Source organism: Ahaetulla prasina, chromosome 1 (genome assembly GCF_028640845.1).
Source record: "Ahaetulla prasina isolate Xishuangbanna chromosome 1, ASM2864084v1, whole genome shotgun sequence".
In the NCBI taxonomy this organism is placed as follows: domain Eukaryota; kingdom Metazoa; phylum Chordata; class Lepidosauria; order Squamata; family Colubridae; genus Ahaetulla; species Ahaetulla prasina.
Window position 1 is genome coordinate 332,506,814 of NC_080539.1, and position 12,129 is coordinate 332,518,942.

Genomic DNA, 12,129 nt, shown 5'->3' on the forward strand with positions numbered 1-12,129 from the left:
GAGGGGAGAGGAACTCCTGTGACAGGCTGAAAAGGGACTCAAATCTTGGAGTTTCAGCTTTCCTTACTCTAGCCCAGTGCAGCAGTTCCTTCCTGCACACAGACAGAAAGAGAACCACCTGAAGATCTGAGCTTCCTTTCTCCAGCCCAGCTCAGTGGTTGCCTTCCATGAAGGAAGTGGAGAGGTACTCCTGTGATGTGTTGTCATGTGATCACTATTTACAACTTCCTCTACTGGCCTTCCCAGAAAAAAATCAATGGGGAAACTGGCAGGAAAGGTTGTAAGCTATTGTTGCCTACCAAAGGATTTCCCCCTTCTCTCCATTCATTCATTTGCTGGGCTGCAAAATACTGCAGAAATGAAGGTTGGATTGAGGAAGGGGAATTCCTGCACTGAGCTGGAGAAACACAGGCCAGGCATTCTTTTTCATGCACAGTGGGGAGGTCCCTGTCCACTTTTGGCAGGCAGCTATTTCACTCCGTCCGCTCAACAATCCTTGAGGTCATTTATGATTACAACTGGGAGAGCCAGGATTGCAATTGTTAAGCAAAAAGGTTATGACCATGACTTATAACCAAAATTCCAGGTGTAATTGTGATGATAAGTTGAGGACTATTACTATATAATTAGATTGTGATTGAGCTGAAGGAGTGCACACATCTGTCTTTGAGGAAACTCCTCTGTAAGTTAAGGCACACTTTAACATGTTGGCTATTATTTAAAGCATTTTAAATTTTAGGGGTCAGGATGCTTGAAACATGTTTTTTTTCCACACAGGTCAATGGTCCTACTGTGTTAATTATTTAAGACATTACAGTGTTTACCCTTGTCAGTAAATGCCTGAATAATTCCCAGGCAAGGCAGGAACTTATTTGTGGAAGGTTACAAATTTTCTTTCTCACCAGTTGCTTATATTTCTGTTTTATATTGTGAACTTGAGGTTTGTTCCCTCTTTAACTTTATTTCCTATCATTTTACCATTTTACACAGTTTACGTTGTGTAATGTTGTGAATTGTCTTGAAATCTCTGAAATGAAAAATTATAAAAAAAACTAATAACAATAAGTAAACATAACATTCCCATTATATATTTTTTATTCCTTCAGCAAAAGTTCTTCAGTAGGCTATACATCTGTGTCAGGAGTAGCAAAGAATTCTATGTTCTCATTTACTGGTAAGAAAGCTGCGTTACTTTGCATTCATTTATTTATTTATATTTCATGCTTCTTAACTGCTCATCTCCCTCAAATAAAATAATATTTTATTACAATTCTTTTAGTGGCTTCATTTCATTTTTAAAGAGTCTAAATGCTCTTAGTTTTGCCCCAAATGCAAGAAATTATATAAGCCAGCATAGTTCATACAACTAACAAACTTTGTAGCTCTGAAACAAATTAGTTTAATTATAACCTGACTTTCTAAAATGTTATATATATTTTCTTTCAGATGACTCCTTCCGAACTCGTCCTACCAATGTCAGTGGCACTGCTGCTTTTAACTCTACTTCCACCTTACCATCTTCTTCTCGTAACACAAATAACACAGTTGATCAAAAAAGCAATGGGAATAAAGAGAGCCATTCACGGAAGGTTAGCTTGTAAGTGATCAACTAAAATTAGTTCAGAACTAAAGATTACAATAAATAACTGATTTTTCATGTTCATACATTTAAGTCGTTTCTCCTACTCAGGATAAAAATGAATACTGTTTATGTCATCAGTCCCATAGCTATATTGACATAATTATTTATGATTGTTTTAACCACTATTTTAGCAAAAACAGAGAAGTTGTGGTTACAGATTCATTCTAATTTATCAATAAGACTAGACAACCCATGAATTAAACTATGGTTTCTGATTTAGTATTTGGGAGGCTATGCGTGTTTTGGTAAGCTATTTCATCTCAAAAACAATGTTCCTGGCCCAAATATACTGTACAGAGAACTAGAATTCTTATGGTAGTTCTGGTTAGTATGATGACTAAAATAATCATTATTATCAGGAATAGCTGCAGTCGAGTTATCACTGTACGTTAATGCTGCTAGATGTAGGAGATGTAAGAGAAGTGTGGAATTAGTATTCATTATCTCTGTGAATCACACATATGACTTTGAACTTGTACTGATCATCATTCTGGAATAATCTTAAATTGAGCCATGGATTCAAATGATGGTCTACAGAGGTACAAATTCATATGTATGAATGTACTGATAAATAAAGAAACATTGTTTACTGTAGGCACTGTTATTTTGCAATTTGATTCATCAGCACCCTGTATTTTTTGATATTACAGGTAATCCTCAATTTACAACTGGTTGTTTGAAATTATGCTAAATAAAGCAGAAAGAATGCTTTATGGCCCATAAAACACTTCTGGCCATCATAAGACGTGATGGTGCAGTGGTTAGACTGCTGTATTGTAGTCCAATTCTGTTGACTGCCAAGGGGTTTAATCCTCACTGGCTCAAGGCTGACTCAGCCTTCCATCCTTCCGAGGACCCACATTGTCGGAAGCAATATGCTGACTCTATAAACTGCTTATAGAGGACTATAAAGCACTGTGAAGCGGTATATAAGGCTAAGTGCTATTGCTATAAAACATTGTGCTGTTCCCCCTGTGATCACATGACTGCATTTGTGGCATTTGTCAACCTGTTCACACTTAATGACCAATTTCCAAGTACTCTGTGATCATGTGATTGCCATTTGCAATCACCTCTGCTAACTTTCTCGGAAAGTCAGTGGGGAAGCCAGCAGAGAAGGTTGCAAGCTGCTACCCCCTGCCAGAGAGCTCTCTCTTGTCTCTGGGGGCTGACTAAAATTCCTGCCTGCTGAGTGGACCTCAGCTCCTCTGCTGGGCTGCAGAAATAGGGCTTTGATCACAAACATCTGAGATCTGTTTCTGAAGCCTGGAGGAGGTGGAGCCATTTGCACATGGAAGAGCACTGTGAATACAGGTAGTCCAAAATTTCTATCATTAAGTGAGACATTAGTTAAGTGAGTTTTGCCCCTTTTTTTGACTTTTCTTGCCATAGTTGTTAAGTGTATCACTGCAGTTGATAAATTAGTAATCTGGTTATTAAAGTGAATCTGACTTCCTGATTCACTTTGTTTGTCAGAAGGTTGCAAAAGGTGATCACACGACCCTGGGACACAGCAAAGGTCATAAATATGAAGCAGTTGCCAAGCATCTGGCTTTTGATCACATGATCGTGGGGATGCTGCAAAGGTTGTAATTATGAAAACAGTCGTAAGTCACATTTTTCAGTGCCATTGCAATGGTCACTAAACGAACTGTTGTAGGTCGAGAACTACCTGTACCATTGTTTTGAAAACTAGAAAGATGTATGCTTGCATCCCAGTTTATATTTCAATGGTGTTCAGCTGGAAGCTGTGGGAATTCCCAGATACCTGAATCAATTTTCAGTTTACAGTAGGCCTGTAACTTTCATTGGTAGTGCATTGCTATTCATAAGAGTTCATCCAGAAAGTGGTTTTACCCACAGGAGATCTGCATTAGTGAGTTTTTGAAACAGAACATATTCATTCCCATTGCTAGCAAATAGACGGTGTTCGATGAGTCATACTCAGATAGACAGCAAACATGAATCACAAACATGGGGAATTACAAAAGAAGTATGTTCTGCTACTGTGGTACTGCATTTGGTTTTATTATCTTTTGTGCGTCTGCTCATTGTGAAGAGCTTTAGACATTTTCTTTCAACATAATAACTTATATTCTTACACTCCTTCACAAAGCATTAAAATATATAGCTAGTCAGGCATTAGTATTCTTAAGATGAATAATTTTAATGTGGGTTGGGATAAGTAATACTTTACCACGTGGGCATACACTGCTAAAATATCTACTAATGTTCTAAATAACTCCTTTAATTTAACATTAGTACTCAGAAATAAATATCATTAACAAGAACACAGGACACTTATTTACATTATTACTCATCAAATTAAGGTATGCAAATTACAATGGCAGGCAGGCATGATTGTTCTGGCAATATTATTTATGTTAAAGATACCTGTCTTTTAACATAATCTTTCTAACAATTAAGCAACGTTAGCAAAAAAGAGAGCCAGTTTGGTCTAGGGGTTAAGGTACCAGGCTAGAAACCAGATTATGGGTTCTAGTCCCACGTTGCGCATGAAAGCCAACTGGATGATTTGGGGCTAGCCACTCTCTCAGCCCACGATGTCAGGCTCAGATGAGAAACCAATTGATCAATTCCTGTTGCGGCCAATAAATCAATATTCAGTTGATCTGAAAAAAGTGCACTTGTGGGAAAATGCCAGGAAGAGAGAAAAAAAGCAATGAAAGCAGAATATGGCTGAATGCAACATGAGGAACAGATCCATAAAAAGTGAATAACAATAAATATATTTTTTTTCATAGTGCTAGGATCTAACAACCCCCCCCTCAAAAACCCCCAGTTGGGCATATGTTACTAACTTCTTTAAAATAAATGTCATGCCATCATTCATGTCATATTTTTAAAATTTCTCCATTTTCGAAAGTAATTTAACACGTAGTTTGAAGGACTGGAATAGACACCTCAAGTATGTGAATTAATTGTAGGTAGTCCTCACTTATTGATGATCCATTCAGTTCAAAATTATAACAGAAATTGTAGTTATGACCATTCCTTGACGTTCTGGCTGTTGCAGTGCCCCTATTGTCATGTAATTAAAATTTGAGTGTTTGGTAACTGGCCTGCCTTTACAATGGTTGCAGCCCCCCACAGTCATTATTCTAAGGAAGTAAATCTGGTGAGACCCAAAAGAAAGACCTTCTTCTCTGTGGTGGCTCCCTCCCTTTGAAACATCATCCCCATGGAAGTTACACTGGGGTCCCACTTTGACACTCTTTCACAAGGCCCAGAAGACCTGGTTTTGTCAATGGGTATGGGGAATCAAGAGTGAGATGGAGCCCATCAGGTGGCTTGTTTGGCAGCTTGTTGTCACCATGAGGTGGGGGTGTTACTGTTTTTACTCCTTTTATATTGTGTTTTTTAATTTTTTTGTAAGCCACCTAGAGACACTAAAGTGAGTGGGTTTACATATAAATTCTTTAAATAAATAAATAAAAAATCTTACCCTGCATGAACTGCCTCTGCTTCAACTCCTGCCTATCTCCGTCCACATCTCTATCTTTTTTGCCTATCCCTGCCACCACTTCTACTTTCCCCAGCTGACTTTTCTTCCTCACAATATTGACTTAGCATCCAGGTGCTGGGCTGTGTGTGGTGAATATAGCTAGGTGGTGGAGCCTTGTCTTCTGAAGAGAGGTCTCTGAGCTTGGCCGATGGAGGAGGCAGGCCTGCAGTGCAGGTGGGGCATCATCATAATCATTATCTGTCACCAGTGTGATGAGTGATAGCCTACATACTGTGGATAGTACAGGAGGATGGGATGGTGGCATGTTCCATCACCAGGCCAGGCAGCAGAGGCAGGTGGCTCCCTAGATAAAGGTGGCGACCAAATAGAAGGTGTCATTCAGGGTAGGGAAGAACTGGAAGAAGTAGAAGGACAAGGGCTTCCCAGAGATACAGTGCATGTTCTGAAGCTCACATTAGAGATGCTCCTGGAAAATCAGCTACAGGAGGCCCTCTAGGCACTGGAGCCACTCCAGCAGGAGGAAGAGCATGCCTGGCTGAGGCAACTACTGGCCCTCACTGACCCATCCCTCTATTTTCTCCTTTCCACACTGCCGCCCTGTCTCCTCTACCAGCTCTGTTCAGCTCCTTCTTCCCTGGCTGTGCTCAGCAAATTCCTTTTGGCATCGCCACCCTACCGCACTTGCTGCTCATGTCCCTGGGTCCACCCCTCACACCCCTTACTGGGCCAGTACTGGGAGGAAGAAGATGGCAATTCAGTTGCTGGCATTGACAGTGGCAGGGGTAGATGACAAGAGTGCAGAGTGCCCAAAAGGGCAGAAAAGGGAAGAGATGGGAGGAGTTGAATCAGAGACAATTTGCCAGTGTAAAATTTCTTAGCTCCTGTAACTAGTTGATTGTAGGCTCCATTGAGTCACAATCAACAAGGATCTTCAGTTTGATTGAATTACAATCAACAAGGATCTTCCCATTTGCAGGCAGTGGAAAATACATCAAAATTGTCCTATATGGACAGATATCATATTAGAAATAGATTCCAATGTGAAATCCTGTGGAGTCCTTGGCGCTCTCTGAGCTTGTTTGTTTGTTTATTTATTAAACATTATTAAATTTATTTGTCACCCATCTTGTGGGTGGATTTGTCTGTAGACATTTCATTACTCAACTAGGTAACATCATTGATACAAGTTAATGTAGGATTTGTTCCCTGTTTAGTAAATACAAAAAGGCTCGGGAATTCCTGGAAGCTTGGCATTCAGACAAATCAACCACCAATAGATACATTGAAATAAACATATTTACACACTACTCAAAAGAGATGCACTAGTCAAAAAAGAAAATCAACGACTGCACCATTCAACCCTGAGCTATATAGATATTCTCTTCTCTTAGAAGCAAATTATTTTGTTGTTCACATTTATTCGTATATTTAACAAATGTATAAGGCTTTCCATCTGTCAAATGAACTCAGGGCAGTGCAAAAATAAAATTATCATCCAAGATTTACAAATCTATTAAATAGAGAGGGTCCTAAATATATCATTTTTAATAGAATAGAATAGAATAAAATAGAATAGAATAGAATAGAATAGAATAGAATAGAATTGAATTGAATTGAATTGAATTGTATTTTTTTTGGCCAAGTGTGATTAGACACACAAGGAATTTGTCTTTGGTGCATATGCTCTCAGTGTACATAAAAGAAAAGATACCTTCATCAAGAATTCTAAGGTACAACACTTAATGATAGTCATAGGGTACAAATAAGCAATCAGGAAACAATATCAATATAAATCGTAAGAAAACAAAGTTACAGTCATAGTCATAAGTGATGGGAACGATGAGAAGGTTAATAGTAGTGCAGACTTAGTAAATAGTTTGAATAGTGTTGAGGGAATTATTTGTTTAGCAGAGTGATGGCATTCGGGAAGAAACTGTTCTTGTGTCTAGTTGTTCTGGTGTGCAGTTCTCTATAGCATTGTTTTGAGGGTAGGAGCTGAAACAGTTTATGTCTAGGATGTGAGGGGTCTGTAAATATTTTCACAGCCCTCTTTTTGACTCGTGCAGTATACAGGTCCTCAAAGGAAGGCAGATTGGTAGCAATTGTTTTTTCTGCTGTTCTAATTATCCTCTGAAGTCTGTGTCTGTCTTGTTGGGTTGCAGAACCAAACCAGACAGTTATAGAGGTGCAGATGACAGACTTAATAATTCGTCTGTAGAACTGGATCAGCAGCTCCTTGGGCAGTTTGAGCTTTCTGACTTGGCGCAGAAAGAACATTCTTTGTTTGCTTTTTTGATGACGTTTTTGATGTTAGCTGTCCATTTTAGATCTTGAGATATGGTAGAATTAGAAATTTGAAGATCTCTACTGTTGATATTGTGTTGTCTAGTATTGTAAGAGGTGGAAGTATGGAAGGGTTTCTCCTAAAGTCTACCACCATTTCTACAGTTTGAGTGTGTTCAGTTCCAGATTGTTCTGGTCACACCACGAGGTTAATTGTTCAACTTCCCGTCTGTATGTAGATTCATCATTGTCTCAAATGAGACCAATCACTGTTGTGTCATCTGCGAATTTTAGTTTTATCCAAGATGGTGCCGCCGAAGGCTGCCTCGGTGAAACGCTCTCTAATGGTTTCTTTATTTTTAATTATTTTTAATTAATTTATAAAACTCAACTCATGCCAGAAGTCCATTGATCTTCTAGTCCCAGTCCTTGTCAAAAAGCTGGTCTTCACAGCCTTCTGAAAGGCCACTAGGGTTAGTGTCATCCGTATCTCAGGGGTAAACTATTCCACAAGACAGAGAAGGCATGATTCCTAGGGCTAACTGAGAGACATTCTTCAATGGGATCTAATACCTGCCTACACAGTTGGATTTGGTGTGATGGGCAGAAACCATCAGAGAGAAGCAGTCATACAAGTAACTTGGTTCCATGCCATTTGGAATTTTAAAGGTAACAATTAGCACCTTGAATTGTAGATGGAAGTCATTGTAACACATGTGGCAGCATGAGGATTCTGTAGTAAGACCAACATTGCATATGCTGTTGCTTTCTGGACCAGCTGAAACTTCTGAATGCTTTTTAAGGACAGCCCATGTAGAGCATGCTGCAGTAGTTCAGTCAGTAGATGATTAAGGTGTGATTGACATGACATGTCTTCTGATCCAGAAATGAGTACAAGCTATAATTGTATGAAGATCTCTTGGCCATGGCTGCCATCTGGTTTTCAGACAAGAACCACAAGTTTTAAGAGGTTCCTCAGATTGCAGACCAACTTTGCACAGGTGAATGATACCCTATCCAAATTTAACAATGGAAATTCACTAGGAAGAGGGCAAGTGCCAAAGCCACAGCCATTCAGTCTTTTTAAGCTTGAAGGTGATTCTTCCCTACCAAACACACAAGTATCTGAGCACTGAGGCTGCACCTCGATAGCATCTCATGGAAGGCCCAGGGCAGTTGTAAAACGGCATATTGTCAGCATACTAATACCTACATGCTTATGGATGACTTCACCCACTTTTCTGTGTTGATCACTATTAAAACAAATGAGTCTGATTTTTAAAAAATATTCTATAAGAAAAGTCTTTTAATATGTACGTATGTATGTTTTCCAAACCAATAGTTTAAGATACGTGTTTTCTGAGGTTTATATGCAGATTTTTTTTGATTGCATAGTGATCGATGGACAATTTCCACATAAAGAAAATCCACAGGGTGTGGGGGATGAGTGGGAAGGAAGCCAATGGAGTTGGATGGCACAATGGATGGGAAAGTGAGTGTGCCTTGAATCAAGACTGTTCTTTTAAAAAAGCCTCTTATTATTGGATTTAGAAGAAATAATGTTGATTCTTTGTTTACTTATAATACATGTGTTTAAGATTACAACAGTTTTGGAGCTGTAAATGATGACTGCAAGAAGTTAGCCATTCTGAACACTGTTAATTTAGTCTGCTCTGTTTTTAAGAGTGTTTTTGTTTCCCCTCAAGGAAAAACAGAAAATCAAACTCCTAGAGCTGGTGAAAGAAAGCATGCACACCAAAGACTACCGGAGGCAATGTGGCTGAAGTCAGGATTGGACAAAGCTAGAGTACAACCTTGAATTTAAGGACCAGGAAGGAGGGATTGATTTGATACCATAATGTTAACATCTTCTGTCAGTTAAATAAATTCCTATGTTGTAAAATATCTTCATAGAAATAATGTAATATGTGCAGAATGCCAATGTTGTAAGTGAAGTGCTTAATTCAACGTTACTTTAGCAATGTGCTTTAAATCTGCTGCAGCTAAAGAGACAGGGTTTCCCTACTTCCCCCCTCTCAATTATGCCTTCTACTAGTTCAGGTTATTCAGTTTGGAATGAAAGTGCCCTCTATTTTAAAATATAGCTATTTACAAGCTTATGGACTCCTAATTTGCCTTTGCTATGGAAATAGGGCCATATGTGTGAAATTGCTCTGCGTATAAGAATTAACTGAACAAGTGACACTTTCTCTTACAAAAAAGCTTTTAAATATCGAAGAAGCTTCAGTGTGGAATCTGGAAGCATGAACAGAGAAACGTGGAGAAGTGTAGTCCTTTAAAATAAACTTCTGCTATAATTTTAGATAATATTGCTTATCTGGTGTATAAAATGTCAAGAGGATTTCTTTTCACTTTTTAATAAGAAAAAGATACCTCCAAATAGCATATGAATGATTTCTTAAATTTCACATTGCAATTTTATTGTGCAAATACTTTGTTTTAATTTACCAGTATATCCTATTGTAGTTTCTCTTTATCCAACATTTTAGAGATTATTAATCTAGTTTTTAATTAGTAATTAATTCAAGCCATCATGCTTTTAGCTATATCAACATCATTCTGTTTGTATTCATGCTAACATTCCTATCAAAATTTGCCTGCAAAGTGCAGTTCTATTTAAAACATTCAATTTATGCCAATACTTGAGAGAGACTATATGAAGCTATTGTCAGCTTCTCTACTTCACAAATGCAATCAGCAAAACTATATTGATATCAGACTATGTTTTTTTAAATATGTTGGTGTATGATAAAGATAATCTAATTTGTGAATGAATAAACGTGTGGTTACTTTTTACAATGTGAAATAATGAATGCTTTATGCACAATAAAACTTAGGCCATTAAAATATGGAATGTTTTGGGTGGGAGAGATTTAATTTGCAGCTTTTAATTTAAATTTAAAAAAAAACAGAGACAGGAATATCCTGTATCCACTACACTAGTGATTAATATGTAAGTCTAATATACATGCAGCATGGCAAAAATTCTCTGTTCCTATAGTAGCGAACCAATCCCTGGAAGAATGAGCTATTCACTTAAACACTAAAGTAGCAACATTGGAAAGGCTCAGTGAGTAGAGCATGTTTTCTATGTTGAAGATCTTAGTTTCAATACCTGGTCTTTCCAGATGGGTCTGCAAATGATATCTGTCGGAAGCTCTAGAAAACTGTTGCCATATTAAAATGATATTTAGCTCCATGAACCAGTGGCTTGCCTTGGAATAAATGGGTTTTTTTGTATTATTAAGAAATTTAAATTCACAGTATCATGTGGAGAGCGTTCAGCAATCCAAATGTAGCAACTAAATTCCTCTGTGATGTTTTTTTATCATCTTATCTATAGAGACTGTCCCAGATTTCATTCAGTGTCAGTCCTTTTTAACTAACATCCAGTATAGCCTTCTCTTATGATGCAACTCATACACTGCTTCCCAAAAGTGAAACTTTCCAGTATTTTGTGGGTATTGCCCTTTGCTGAGTGCTCCATAATTATAAATTCTGTGATCAAGTCTGTATAGTGGTCCTTTGTGTTCAAAGAAGAAGCACTGATGCAAATATCCATGGACACAGAAATGGCTCTGTAATCCTAGTCTGGAGGTGTAAAGTCTAGCACAATGAGGGCACTGAAAACCCAATGTTGTGGGCCATGGGGGCCAACTGATGGAACAGGCCACCTGCCTAAGATCACCCAAGCTTCCCTGACCCACTGAAATATCTCATGCTACCCATAGTTGCTTCCCTCCCAACCTGCCATGCCGGGTCACTTACCTTGTGAAGATCTAGCAAGCAATCTACTTGTAGGTTGTTGGCTGAAATGGAGCCTCTGGGGTGCAGATCCAGCCCTCAAAGGTTTCATTCGGCCTCTGCAAGCCACCCCTGACCTGTTGAAGGCCAAAATAGAGCTTCGGGGGCGAGGGGAATCCATCCTATGCAGGCTCTATTTCAGCCTGCAGCGGGCTGGGGGAGGCCCGTGAGGGCCAAACAGAACATCGAAGGGCTAGTTCTGCCCCCTCAGAGGCTCCATTTTGGCCTGCAATGGTCCTGAGGAGGCCTCTGGATGCCTGAAGGGCCTTCTGAAGGTTGGATCCGCCCCTTAGAAGCTTCATTTCGGCCAGCAACATGCAGGACAAATGTTGCAGAGCCTCTACAGTTGTTTGTAAGGGTGAACAACCGCTGTGATGTTGCAAGATTCATAGTTTTGGGCCTTGTTTGCAAATGCTAGGGGGCACTTATCGCGTAAGTTTGAACATTTGCTAAAGTAACGCTTCTAACCTGGGGATTACCTGCAGTGACTTTTGGTTCTACAGGTACAGATAATTTAACATGGCCCGCTAAAGTAGTTCAGTCTTGTTCAGACTGATAATCAGGATGATTATCTGATAAGCTAATCAGCTGATAATCAGAGCATAGCAGTATGAGAAATTGTTCAGCATCAATTGGAAATCACTGATTTTATGTATGAGGAATGCACACTCATTAGCAAAGAGAGTTTCTTGAGTGACTATATAGAAGCACTTTGTGCGTTCAAGTGGTGAAGGTCAAAGAGAGGGTCTCCAATTGGTACCTGATACACAGTACCACCTAGACAAAATGTGATAACATGCAAGTGAAGAACAGATTGAATAGAACTGGGTTTAGCACACAATCCTGTTTAACTCCATTGGAAAGGACAAATGCAGCTGTTGTAGAGTAGCTG

General features: G+C 38.9%; 1 protein-coding gene across 2 annotated transcripts in view; it reads left to right on the forward strand.

Annotated features, from left to right (window-relative positions):
* Positions 1-10,207, forward strand: part of PPP4R4 (protein phosphatase 4 regulatory subunit 4) — a 70,923-nt gene extending 60,716 nt beyond the window's left edge. For both annotated transcript variants that reach the window (XM_058162622.1, XM_058162621.1), the window contains 3 exons: positions 1,107-1,174; positions 1,447-1,597; positions 9,119-10,207. In XM_058162622.1, coding sequence (XP_058018605.1) covers positions 1,107-1,174; positions 1,447-1,597; positions 9,119-9,143 — 244 coding nt within the window. In that variant the 3' untranslated portion in view covers positions 9,144-10,207. The remainder of the gene's footprint in view (positions 1-1,106; positions 1,175-1,446; positions 1,598-9,118) is intronic.
* The last annotated feature ends 1,922 nt before the right edge of the window (positions 10,208-12,129 follow it).